The following is a 10,728-nucleotide window of genomic DNA, read 5'->3' on the forward strand; positions in this document are numbered from 1 at the left end:
CGAAGTTGGGCAGCGGTGGAACAAAGAGATTCTGCTTAGGTACTGATTGTCTTATCCTTTTAGACTCTATGGAGTTGGTTTTTCTCCCAAAGCTTTTCCATAAGCCTCTCAGACAGCCACCCTGCAGGTCTGCTGCTCTGTTCAGACTTGACCATCCTTCCTTAACTTCCCCAGCTCAGCTGTAATCAGCCCAAATTCAGCCCACACACCAAAGTAGGGACTATCACAGGGTGTCATTACTCAGCTCTGGCTTTGTGTTCGTGGGAGAGGTGGCCTTTTGGGAGGCACCCTGTGCTCCTGCAGAGCCACTGCTCCAGGAGCGGTGGTGCAGAGCCTCCTGCGCTCGCTGTCCTGCAGGCAGGACCAGCAGGCTGTCTTCCTAAACACCTTATCTTATCCGGAGGAAAGGAAAACAGGCAGAAAGAGAGCGTTCTGCAGATTGTCTGGTCTGGTTGAAACGTGCTGTTCCCCTGATAAGCATGCAAGGTTGATGGGGGAGCACATGAGATGCTGTCCTCCTGGGCTTTTGGTGGAGAAAACAAGCAGCAGTTTGGGCACCATCCTCCAGCCCTGCTCTAATAGGAGTTGTCCTGGTTCTTTGGTATATTCGCTCAATGTGGCTGGAGTGCTGGGGTTAGTGACCATCACAGCGGTTCCCTCCCCTTGGCTGGAGAAGAAACTGTAGAGCTCCTTTCTCCACAGGGCTGGGGGAAAGTAAGAGAGATGCAATGGGAGGGTCTGAACACTGGGACCACTGAAGGAAGGCTGACGTAGGACTCACAGGAGCCCTTGGTGCCTTCCCAGCTGCTCACTCTCATCATCATCCTCAGGGTATGGCACCAAAGAGAGGTGGCCCACACAGACTTGTCACCCCTCTGTCCCCTCTGCTCTGGAACAGGGGGTGGGAAGCAGTTCAGCAAACGCCACGATCCATCAGGTATGAAAGCCCACAAACACTGCACACACAGAGTCTCCGTTGGAAGGCAAGCGGCAGGGACACTGCAGGGAAGCAGCTGTGGGCAGCCCCGGCCATGCTGGGCACACAGGGAAATTATAGGGGCTGTAAATGACACTAATGGCCAGGTAGAGTATATCAGCCTGGCACAATTGCTTGATGCGAGGGACACTTAGAGGCATTTCTTAAAGGCCAGGGCAGGGACCAGGAGGGGAAAGAGTCCCCAGCATGGACATCGCTGCTCCAGTGGAAGGAGACCAGCTCCCGATAGGCTCTGTGAAGAGTTGCTCCTCTGCAGCAGCTCAGGGTGACCACAGTTTGTCACTGCAGCAAGTTTCCACCCAAGGCTGCAATGTCATTTTTGCAACAGGCACAAGTTTAAAGCAGCGTCCAGCCCCTCTACCCAAGCGGGATGGCGGAGGGGAGTCCTGGGAGACTGCAGCCCTGCAGATGGGTGCTGAAACGTCACGTATCTGCACGAATCTCCTGCCTGGCTGTAGGTATAAACCTTTCCTTGTCTGGCTCAGAGATAAGCAGGCTTTAATCAAAACAGCCAGTTCAGCAGAGCAGGGAGCTGGGAGCAGAGCAGTGGGGCAGTGTGGAGAGCGTAAGCTGCAGCCCAGACACCAAGGACGAGCAGCCTGGTTTACAGCAAGACAGACTGGGAGCTATCCTCTGCAGGCACAACGCTGCCAGTCCCACCCACCAGTCTGGCAGAGAGCAAGTGCCACAAGGACTCTTGGCGCCAAGGCCAGCCGTGCCACCGCCTGCCTACCAGCTCCACACCAAACAGACAGCACACAGCCCCGCCGGCCCATTCCACCAGAGCTGAGACCCTGGGCAACCAGCTGCGGGTGGAGGCACTGACCGTGCCTGGGAGGAAGCTGAAAGCAGTAAATAATAACTAACATTGGCAAACCCCAGCTCAGACAAGCAAGGTGTGTGTGGGGAGACTGGCCTAGGGAAAGGGATTCACCCAGGACCCTGGAGGTGTTATGTCGTGCATGTGAGTGCATGGGCACAAAGCAGAAATAGGTTGTGGTTCTGGGCGTTGGCTCTGGAAACGCTTTTTAATGCAACAAAATAATGCAGTAACGCTACACTTCTATCCTTTAGCTTCCCTTACAATTAAAAAGTAATAAAAAGTGTCTGCAACACTTTCCTTGAAGTGTCTCCAGTCCCTGCAAGTGCATCTACAGCAATTAATTGTGCTTTAGATCAATGGTAAGGAAGGACTTTGGAGTACTAAACCACTCTAGGAAAGAATAAATTGCAACTATGTCAAAAGTAATCTTAATGTACAAGTGTGAAAAATCTCTTAAATATATAGTAACCTTTTCCTTCAAACTTTAGCTGTATTTCCTTTCTGTAGAACAAATCACATGTGACTGGTAGGCATGGGAGACATCCCCCAGGTGAAACAAGACAACAGACTGGCACGGACACATGCAATCCTTTCACTGGGCTGAAAACGTGAATTAAACGGAGGGGGGCTGGGGAAAGCAACAGTACAGCCCATAACGCTAGTCACTGGGCTGAGAAATGAGGCCTCAGAGAAATCCCCACACCCTCCTCTTTCCTCCATCCCTTCTGCATTTCTCACCAGCACAGGCGTTCTCCTACTGTGTCTGTGGGTGCGTGCAGCACCCGGGCATCCTGCCTAGCATCAGGGCCTCATGATGCAAGTACCTATTTGGTTGAAATTTTGTAGGTGGGCAAGGTAGGGGGCAAGAGGAACACTTGGTAGGGGAAGGGACTGATCCAGGTGTCCAGAGCAGGGCCCAGGATCCAGAATGATTTCTCACACTTATATGGCCATGCAGTGCCCTAAAAAGCACTGTACTAAACCTAGGCTGAGTCCATATTCCCTGCTCCCACTTGCAATTTGGCTGGCCTGTGAGCTCAATCACAATTCTGGGGTCCAGGGACTTCTGCCTCCTGGCCCCATTTAGCTCAAAAGGACACTTGATTAACATTGACTTACAGAGGCTGCAAGAGTCCCTTCTCCCCAGCACTTGCATCCCAAATGGAAAGTTTATCTGTTCTGTGATGGCAAGAGACATCTGCCAAGGCAGAGATTCCCTGAATCTAAGTGACATTCAAGCAGAGTTCTCCTGAGACATGTCCCTCAGGCAGAGATTGCAGTCAGCTTCTAAAGATAGGTGCAATTTCCTGGGAGACCCGTCTTGCATGTAATGGGTAGTTTCCCATCCCTAAGAGCCATCTCTTTTACAGAAAACCACTTAAAGCAGTACAAAGACACACAAGACACATAGACATGTACTGAAAGATAGAAGCATAGCCTCGATTTACTGTGGGACTAGAAACAGCACATAACCTCCTCTTCTAGATTTCTCCACTTTTAAACCCCAAGATGCAGCTGTCTCCTCCTGCCAGCCCTCTGCTTTCTGGCAACTGGCAGGGTAGTAAAGGTCAAACGACAGAGCAAGTTGGAAGATATGCAAACAGTTAAGCCATCTTTTTGCTGAAGTCATGTTTGAATTCCTGCAAAATAAATAAATAAATGGATAGATAGATAAATAAATAAATAAACGTTTAAAATACCAAAGCACAGAGGAAGTAATGTTATACAAAGATGCCCTCTGCCGGTCACGAGCCAAAGGAAAGCCATCCACCTGAGCTCTGCCAGTGATTTGCAACTTCCCTCCTTCCTTTTATAGATGAACCCCTAAAAATATTTCCTATGAAGGGAAATGTGGTGTAAAACTAAAATTTAGTGGATTTTCCCATGACAGCTGAAGTGCAGTAAACTACTAGCATGGGCAGTCCAGCCACCTGTTGTCTTTGTTTCAGATCTTACGATCCTTAGGTAAGTCAAATAGCTCCAGTTTAAATCCAACAGAAAAACAAAAGCATCAATAGAAATGTTCTGCCAGGTTGGCCAGCTGACCTGACTCCCTAGCTGCCTAGATGTAATATAAGGAAAGTGGTGAGCACGCAGGGCCAGGGAAAAAAGGGACACATCCACATTATTTGAGACTGACTTTGATGTAATGGTTAACTTTTGCAGGCATTTCAGACATAGTCCACAAGTCCCTGCAAGTTGAAAACAGCTCTTGCAGTAAATATTACGAGCTGAAAACTATCTGAGGCATTAAGCAGTTCAGAGCATGTTACTGTCTCTGTTTTAAATAGCAATGTTTTTGATTATAGCTATGACTTTAAACAATTTCTAAGAAGTATTTAGAGCTTGCTCAAATGATACAAATTGCAGATTTTAAATGTTAAGTCAGTCTATTAAACAATGCAGATTTATTGCATACACACATCAGTATCAGCTCAATTATTTCTTGTATCAATTTAATTCCTGCTGGTGTAAATCCCTGATTTAATTTACTGACTGGGAATTAAATCAGCATGAACTGGTTTCAGTGCATCTGTGCTGGGTATTTGTGATGATCAAACCAGACCATTTTAAAACAGTCATTGGATTAGAAAGCTCCACTGACAGAAACAAGCTCTTAGAGAGATGCAATATAATAATAATCTTGGACACTAAAGAACATTATGTGCAGTGAGTGGGCAGCCCTCTCCTCCTTCATTCTTTTCCACTGAAATTGAACCCTGTCTGCAAAAACACTTCACAGGCAGGAAAGAGGTTTGTACATGACCTCATAGTGCTGGGACTCTAGGAGAATCAACAGGCTGTGACAATCGGGTTGTCTTTGGGACAGATGTGCAGGGGCTGTGTGCACTTGAAAACCCAACATTTCACATCCATGAGGGTACCAGGGTGCTGCTCTTTTTCCATCAAGTTTAGTGGAGTATTAACAGCGATATCAACAGAATCAGATGCTGGAGGTCCTTGTGCTAAAAGCCCCCGCATCACATACCCACTGGGGTCTGTGTCCCATGGCCCTCCTGCTACTGTTGGGGGCCACCACTCTCTCTGATCAGCTGGTGAATGTCTTTGGGATTTGTTTTTGTGCATGATATGCTCTGGTAAGCTCTAGATTTGCCTGGGAATGGCACAGAGGCTGTGTTCTAACTCTCGACTACAACCACGGTTGGGATCATATGGGCTTTCCAGAATAGCTAAGGGCTCCCACATAGAAATGGTGCTGGCTGTATGTAGACCTGCTCCTTTTCCAATATGAGGGGCTTGCTGAAGCTGGACCTACAGGTCTTCCCCACTTTGTGCTTCCCAGGAAGCTGCCTGTTTTACTGGAAGAGCTGGAAAAAGCTCAGATCTCTCTCTTCAGCATTTCATACACCTGGTATATACCTAGCTTCCTCACACCAGGCAAGGCTACTGAGCTGACTTCTCCCCAAGGTAGGAAGCATTCTTTCCAGTCTTCCTTAGGGTTTCCAGTAGGGTGTCAACATTGTGCTCAGAGTCGATGCATACTTTCTTGTTGGGCAGGTCAATATCAAACTGGACACCTACAAGGAAAGGAAAAAAAATTTGCACAGCTAGAAGCAGCCAAGCAGTGTGAGCACAGGGAAAGCTCACCTTCACACATTTGTGCTCCCAAGGCCATCAGTCAAATGCACGTGTGCTTCCTGCCAGCAACCCCTGATACCACCACCAGCCAGCAAAACTAAACTGGTGTCCTGCCACCAATGGTGCGAAGGAAGCCAGATGTATAGATCTGCATCAGGCACCACAGATTCTCAACTGCTTTAATCTGCTCACCCCACCTTGGATCAACACAGTCACTCATGCAATAACCGGAATGAGCTGAGTTAAAACCAATCACTATAATCTCCAAGCAGCTGAGCCTGTGCTGTGGATAGGCACTAACAAGGGAGTTAATGTAGGGGTCAGGACAGGTTTCCTCAGTGGCGGTACCAGCTAACAGCTGTAAATAGGAGGGAGAGAAAAGACACCTTCCCATGTGGATCTCCCAGTGGCTCATAAGGGTGCGCCACTCTCAGCCCAGTGAAAGGAACTGGACATGAAGTCTCTATCCAACCACGTATTTTCACAAAACTTGTAGGTAAGTATCAGCTTTGAGAGCACAGCCACATTAACACAAGGGTGATATTGGCCAGCATGTTGAAGAGTGGTGGAGGTGCTGACAATCACACACAGAGGAAGTGGGGTTGCTACAGCCTGGTAATGGGGTCTGGAAGAAGTTGCAAGGCCTTCTCCTTGGTGACTGAAAGCTGTTTTCACTTGGTGAGGACAGGGGAGCAGGATGACAGGTCCTCACAACTGGTGAGTGCGGGTCAGATCCTTCTCTCTTGGTAACCCCAGCACAAAGGAGGCTTGGGTTATGATTTTCCAGGTGGTATTAGAAACAGGCTGTGCAGGCAACCACCAAACGCTCTGCTCAGCAGCTCTTCACTGTGACGGCTCTGCACATGGATACCGATGACACATCTAAGGAAGCACCACAGATACCCTGGGCCTCCTTGGGAACAGAGCCTGGCAGGACATCACTTCCTTCTGGCAGCCTGAACAGGGGTCTACCAGTGTGGTTCCCAGAGAGTTCAGGATGAGGCCCTGGTGATTCAGAGCCACCTGCAGCCACAGCAGCTCCTCTCTCCCTTGACATTTCTCCATGTCATGAACAATCAGCAACTTGTTACTGACTAAGCAGCAGGCCCAGAGCAGGGAGAAGAGGTTTCCAACTAGACACTTTCAGCTTTTACCCACACTTGCAAAATGGAGGATCCCAGGGCACTGACAGGGTGCCCCGGAGCTGGCGTGGCTCTGGTGAGCTGGCTGTCACACACCCAGCACTGACTCACCTCCCAGCCTGTGCAGGACACGGGTGACCGCATTGGAGCAGCCTTCGCAGGTCATGTCCACAAAGAACTCGTGTTTCTGAAAGGAGGCAGATGAGGGGTCAGGGAGGCCGCAGCCATCAACATACTGTGAGCACTCCTCCTCCACACTTGCCTTTTTCCTTGGGGAGGTGGGCTCAAATCCTCCCCAACCAAAAGGTCCACACATGCCACCAAGGGATCCTGAGCAAAATTGAGAGCTCTTGGTAGTCCTCCCTATGGCGTCTTTGTGCTGTCCCTCACAGCATAACCCTGGGGGTCTCTGGAGTCTGTCTTGCCCCCACTCAGAGCAGGGCCACCTTCGGGGTCAGTGCAGGTTGCCATCTCAGTGGGCCTCTGCTGGACTCCCTCCATTTGCCCTGGGGAGCCCAGGAGAAGCAAGTCACCTGCCTCCGGCTACCCACTGTCCTGACTTAACGTCTGCAAGGTTTTTGGCGCTTGCCCATCCTATTCTTCTTGTGTCTACAAGGCCTCTGGTCCCCAACATAATAAACTCCTAAAAGTATCAACAAACCTGAAATTTAAGGAATGTTAGTGCTGTTTTTTCATCCCTTCACCCAGACCCCAGTGTTACCTTCACTAGCTGTGAGAGATACTGGGTCAACATAAATGTGCTTGCCTGTAATACTAATCATCACATTCAACCCCTCGCACCAGACGGATCCTAATTTCCTTTTCTCGCACACGCTTTTTACTTTCCTTAAAAAATAAGAGTAAAGCTGTTTTTTTATTTTTTTCTTGCAACCCATTCTTCTTTCTATTCAAACCCACCCTTTGCCCCCCCCCCCCTCCCCCCCCCCCCCCCCCCCCCCCCGCAACTAAGAGGCTAAAACCCTCACGGGCACCATTCACCCGAGAAAGGATTTCAGGAACGGTCGTTCCCATTAGGCTTTTCCAGTGTAATTAGCACTTTCTCGGTTTTATTTTACAAATGCCCTGCGTGCTCTGGGGGCCGGTGTGCGAGAAAGACGGATGGGGACGGGGCAGGGGGGGTCCCAGTGCAGAGAACCCAAGCCCCGGTGGCTGGATGTCTCGGGGGGGGGGAGGGTTGTGCTCCTCCCGGTACCGGGCAGCGCCCGCCCTGCTCCACTGTCTCCGCCACCCCCGGCCCCACAGAGACCCCCCCGGCCCCACAGAGGCCCCCCCGGCCCGCGGCGATGGGCCGCCCCCCCCCCGGGCCCGGCACCCACCGGCATGGCGGAGCGCGGTGGCGGCTCCCGGCTCTCAGCGCGGCGCGGAGGAAGGGGCGGGCCGCGCCGGGCTCCCGAGGGCCGAGGCCGGTCCCGCGCAGCCCCGGCCCCGCCGGGAGCCGGGCTCGTCCCCTCCCGAGCACCGCGGGAAACGACGGGGCGGGCAGCACATTGGCCCGGCTCGGTAACCTCGCACGGGTGGAACCGTGCCGGCCGCCATCATCTCTAACCCCGCAGCTTCCGCCCAAGTCGGGGTTTCTGGAGGTTTTGCAAAGTCACCCGTGGGCGGGGGACTGGGAATCGACTGCGGAGCAGCCCCGGGAGGGTGGCGAGGTCGGAGGCAGCTGCCCCGAGCGCGTTTCAGCCCACCGGGAGCTGGGGGCTGGTGGCTTTGGTTTGCGCTGACACGAGCTGGGTTAGGCTGCGGGATGCAGGCGTTCAGACACGCTTTGGCCTGTCCTTAACACTGACCAGATTGCTTCTAGTAGCCTTTTGGGGATGGTGGTTTAATTCTTAGGAATATTTGTTGCTGAAATGCAGCCCCATGGTTATGTTCCTCTTCTAATTTTTTTGATACTGCCACTGCTCTTGAGGAGATGCACGGGGGCTGTGGCCGAACCGATGGTGCTGTGCAGGCTAGGATAAAGCCCAAGGTGGGCGTAAGGCTGAGGCCATCAGAAGGCATGAGCTGCCAGAAAGGGTTAAGGAGAAAATGGTGGAGAAAGTTTTTTCTGGGTGTGGATCCCAAATGAGGTGTCAGCACCCTGCCTGGTGCTCTGCCCACCTGCTTTACAGGCCAGGGATCCCCACGGAGACAAAAGCGGCTGCGGGAGGAAGGTGGGAAGAGTTGTAAAGACTGGGCAGGAGGCATGAGGGTTGGCTGGGCTGCCTCAGAAAGCTTGTTTCTCTCTGCCTTTTGAGGTTTTGAGATTTATTGGTTTAAGAGAGCTCTGGTAGACTGGGTTATTGGATGAGGGAAGTTTGGGAGCTGTCTCTGCTTCAGAGTAGGTTGAGAGAAAGGATGCTGGTCCCTGAAGATGTTTGTGTGTCTGCTGTGTGGCCGTTCGTTGTTTGGGTTTTGTTTGTTTGTTTTCCCCCTGGCTGTTTCTTAAAAACCTAGGTGGAGGAGGCTGTGGAGGGGGCTGGGAGCAGCTGGGGCACTTTGGCAGGCTGTGGGTAACCAGGAAAGGAGAGTGCAGTACGTCAGCACTGAGAAGAGCTGGCAGAGCTGCATGAGGGGCGACACTTCCTGGCTGCATGCTGGGCTTTGGTGTCTTCCTGTTAAGCAGCCGTAGCAGGAAAAATAATGGGGGTGTTTCTGATTATTTGCTACCACATCAGCTGGAGCTGTGTCCTGGGGTGTTGGCTGGCCTTGGCTAACCCTTCCCCTCACCCTGAGTTGATGCTGAACACACCGAGCTGATGTGAATGTCTTTCTTACCAAGCTTCTGTTACACGGGGAGAATGAGGGCATTTATTTTAATGTGCATAGGACCCTGTTGTTATACCGACCTTCTTATAAAAGAGGAATTACCTGTCCCTCTATTGCTCTGGGGGGAGATGTCAAGGATCCCCCCTGACAGAATTTATTTTGGATGGCTGTTGTGCTGGGTCACTGCTCTCGTATTAAAGTTGGTAAAAGACTGTGCTTCTGATTTATGAACTGGTAGATTGCAATGTGCTTAGTCTATAAATAGCCAGGGTGTGTGTGGGGAAGGATATTAATGCTGAGCATGGCCCCATGCCAGTCCACTGACTGTATCTCTAGCTGCAAGGCATAGCAGGGAGGGTTTTAGGCAGCGTTTAGGTGGTGGGAAAGAAGTCACTTTTATACAGTGAAATGTATCTCTTGACTGCTTCATGTCATAGGTACGTTTGGGATGGGATGTGACACAAATGGAAAGATATGGCTGTGTGGGAGCTGGCTGGCTCAGGCTGACTGCTTCCTCACCCTCCTTCTCCCCTCCGGCTCCCTGGACCAGCACCTGCTGGGGAGGAAGGATCTGTGAACTTTTGAGGCCTTCCTCCTCCTTTGATGGACTACTCAGGCCTTGCCGGCTGGGTTAGAAAATGACCTCGCTTGGCTTGACTTTCCCTCTGGGGCAGATGATCCATCCGTCTGCTTTGCCCAGTTGTGAAGGAAAAGCAGCTTGGAGATGGCGACCGCCGCCTTCTGCCTTGTGTGAGTGGCTAGGCCTGCGGCTGGTGGAGGTGGCCTCGGCTGCAGTGCTGCTCCGGGACCCCTTTTTATCCCACCCCCACTGGTGACTCCTCTCAGGTGAGTGGGTCAGCTGTGCTGGGACCGTGGGCGCCTCAGACCGGGGGAGGTGCAGCCACGGCGGGGGCGAGGCCACGGGCTGCTCACGGTTTTGGGGCTGCGCCAGGGCCCCGCCGCACAGCGCCATCGCCTCCCTTTTTTCCTCCTTCCTCATTCCTCCTCCTCTTTCTCTTTCTACTTCGGCGCCATCTTGGGCGCCGTCCCCCTCCCCCCAGCAGGGGGTGGTGCTGGGCGCGAACACCGCCCCTCGTGGCGGTCTGCCTGTCTCTTTAAGAACGCCGGAGGTCGCCTGTCCGTCAGGGCGCGCCACGCGCTGTCATTGGCCGTTGCGCTGGTGCCGCACAGAAGGGACCGCCCCGATCTATAACGGGGTTTACCAGCAACTTCTCAAGGGCGCTGCTCTGCGGCTCAACCATACTATGGCGTCAGGCCTGCCCCGGCCTGCGTGCCTGGTAGCGCGGCTAGCGTCGTCCTATTGGCTAAGGGGGAAATCTATCGGGTCTCGTCCCACCCCCGCAGCGCGACCGCCGCCGCCGATTGGTTCTGCTAGG

The 10,728-nt window shown here is 52.2% G+C and overlaps 1 protein-coding gene across 1 annotated transcript; it reads right to left on the reverse strand.

Moving 5' to 3' along the window:
• Positions 1-3,234: 3,234 nt before the first annotated feature.
• Positions 3,235-8,105, reverse strand: ATOX1 (antioxidant 1 copper chaperone). Its single transcript, XM_033006121.2, has 4 exons — positions 7,900-8,105; positions 6,674-6,749; positions 5,202-5,359; positions 3,235-3,460 (listed from the first exon to the last, which is right to left on the reverse strand). Exons 1-3 carry the CDS (start codon positions 7,903-7,905, stop codon positions 5,226-5,228), a joined length of 216 nt encoding a protein of 71 aa, XP_032862012.2. The 5' UTR covers positions 7,906-8,105; the 3' UTR covers positions 3,235-3,460; positions 5,202-5,225.
• Positions 8,106-10,728: the final 2,623 nt, after the last annotated feature.

Source organism: Tyto alba, unplaced genomic scaffold (assembly GCF_018691265.1).
Source record: "Tyto alba isolate M040663 unplaced genomic scaffold, T.alba_DEE_v4.0 Super-Scaffold_17, whole genome shotgun sequence".
Classification (NCBI taxonomy): domain Eukaryota; kingdom Metazoa; phylum Chordata; class Aves; order Strigiformes; family Tytonidae; genus Tyto; species Tyto alba.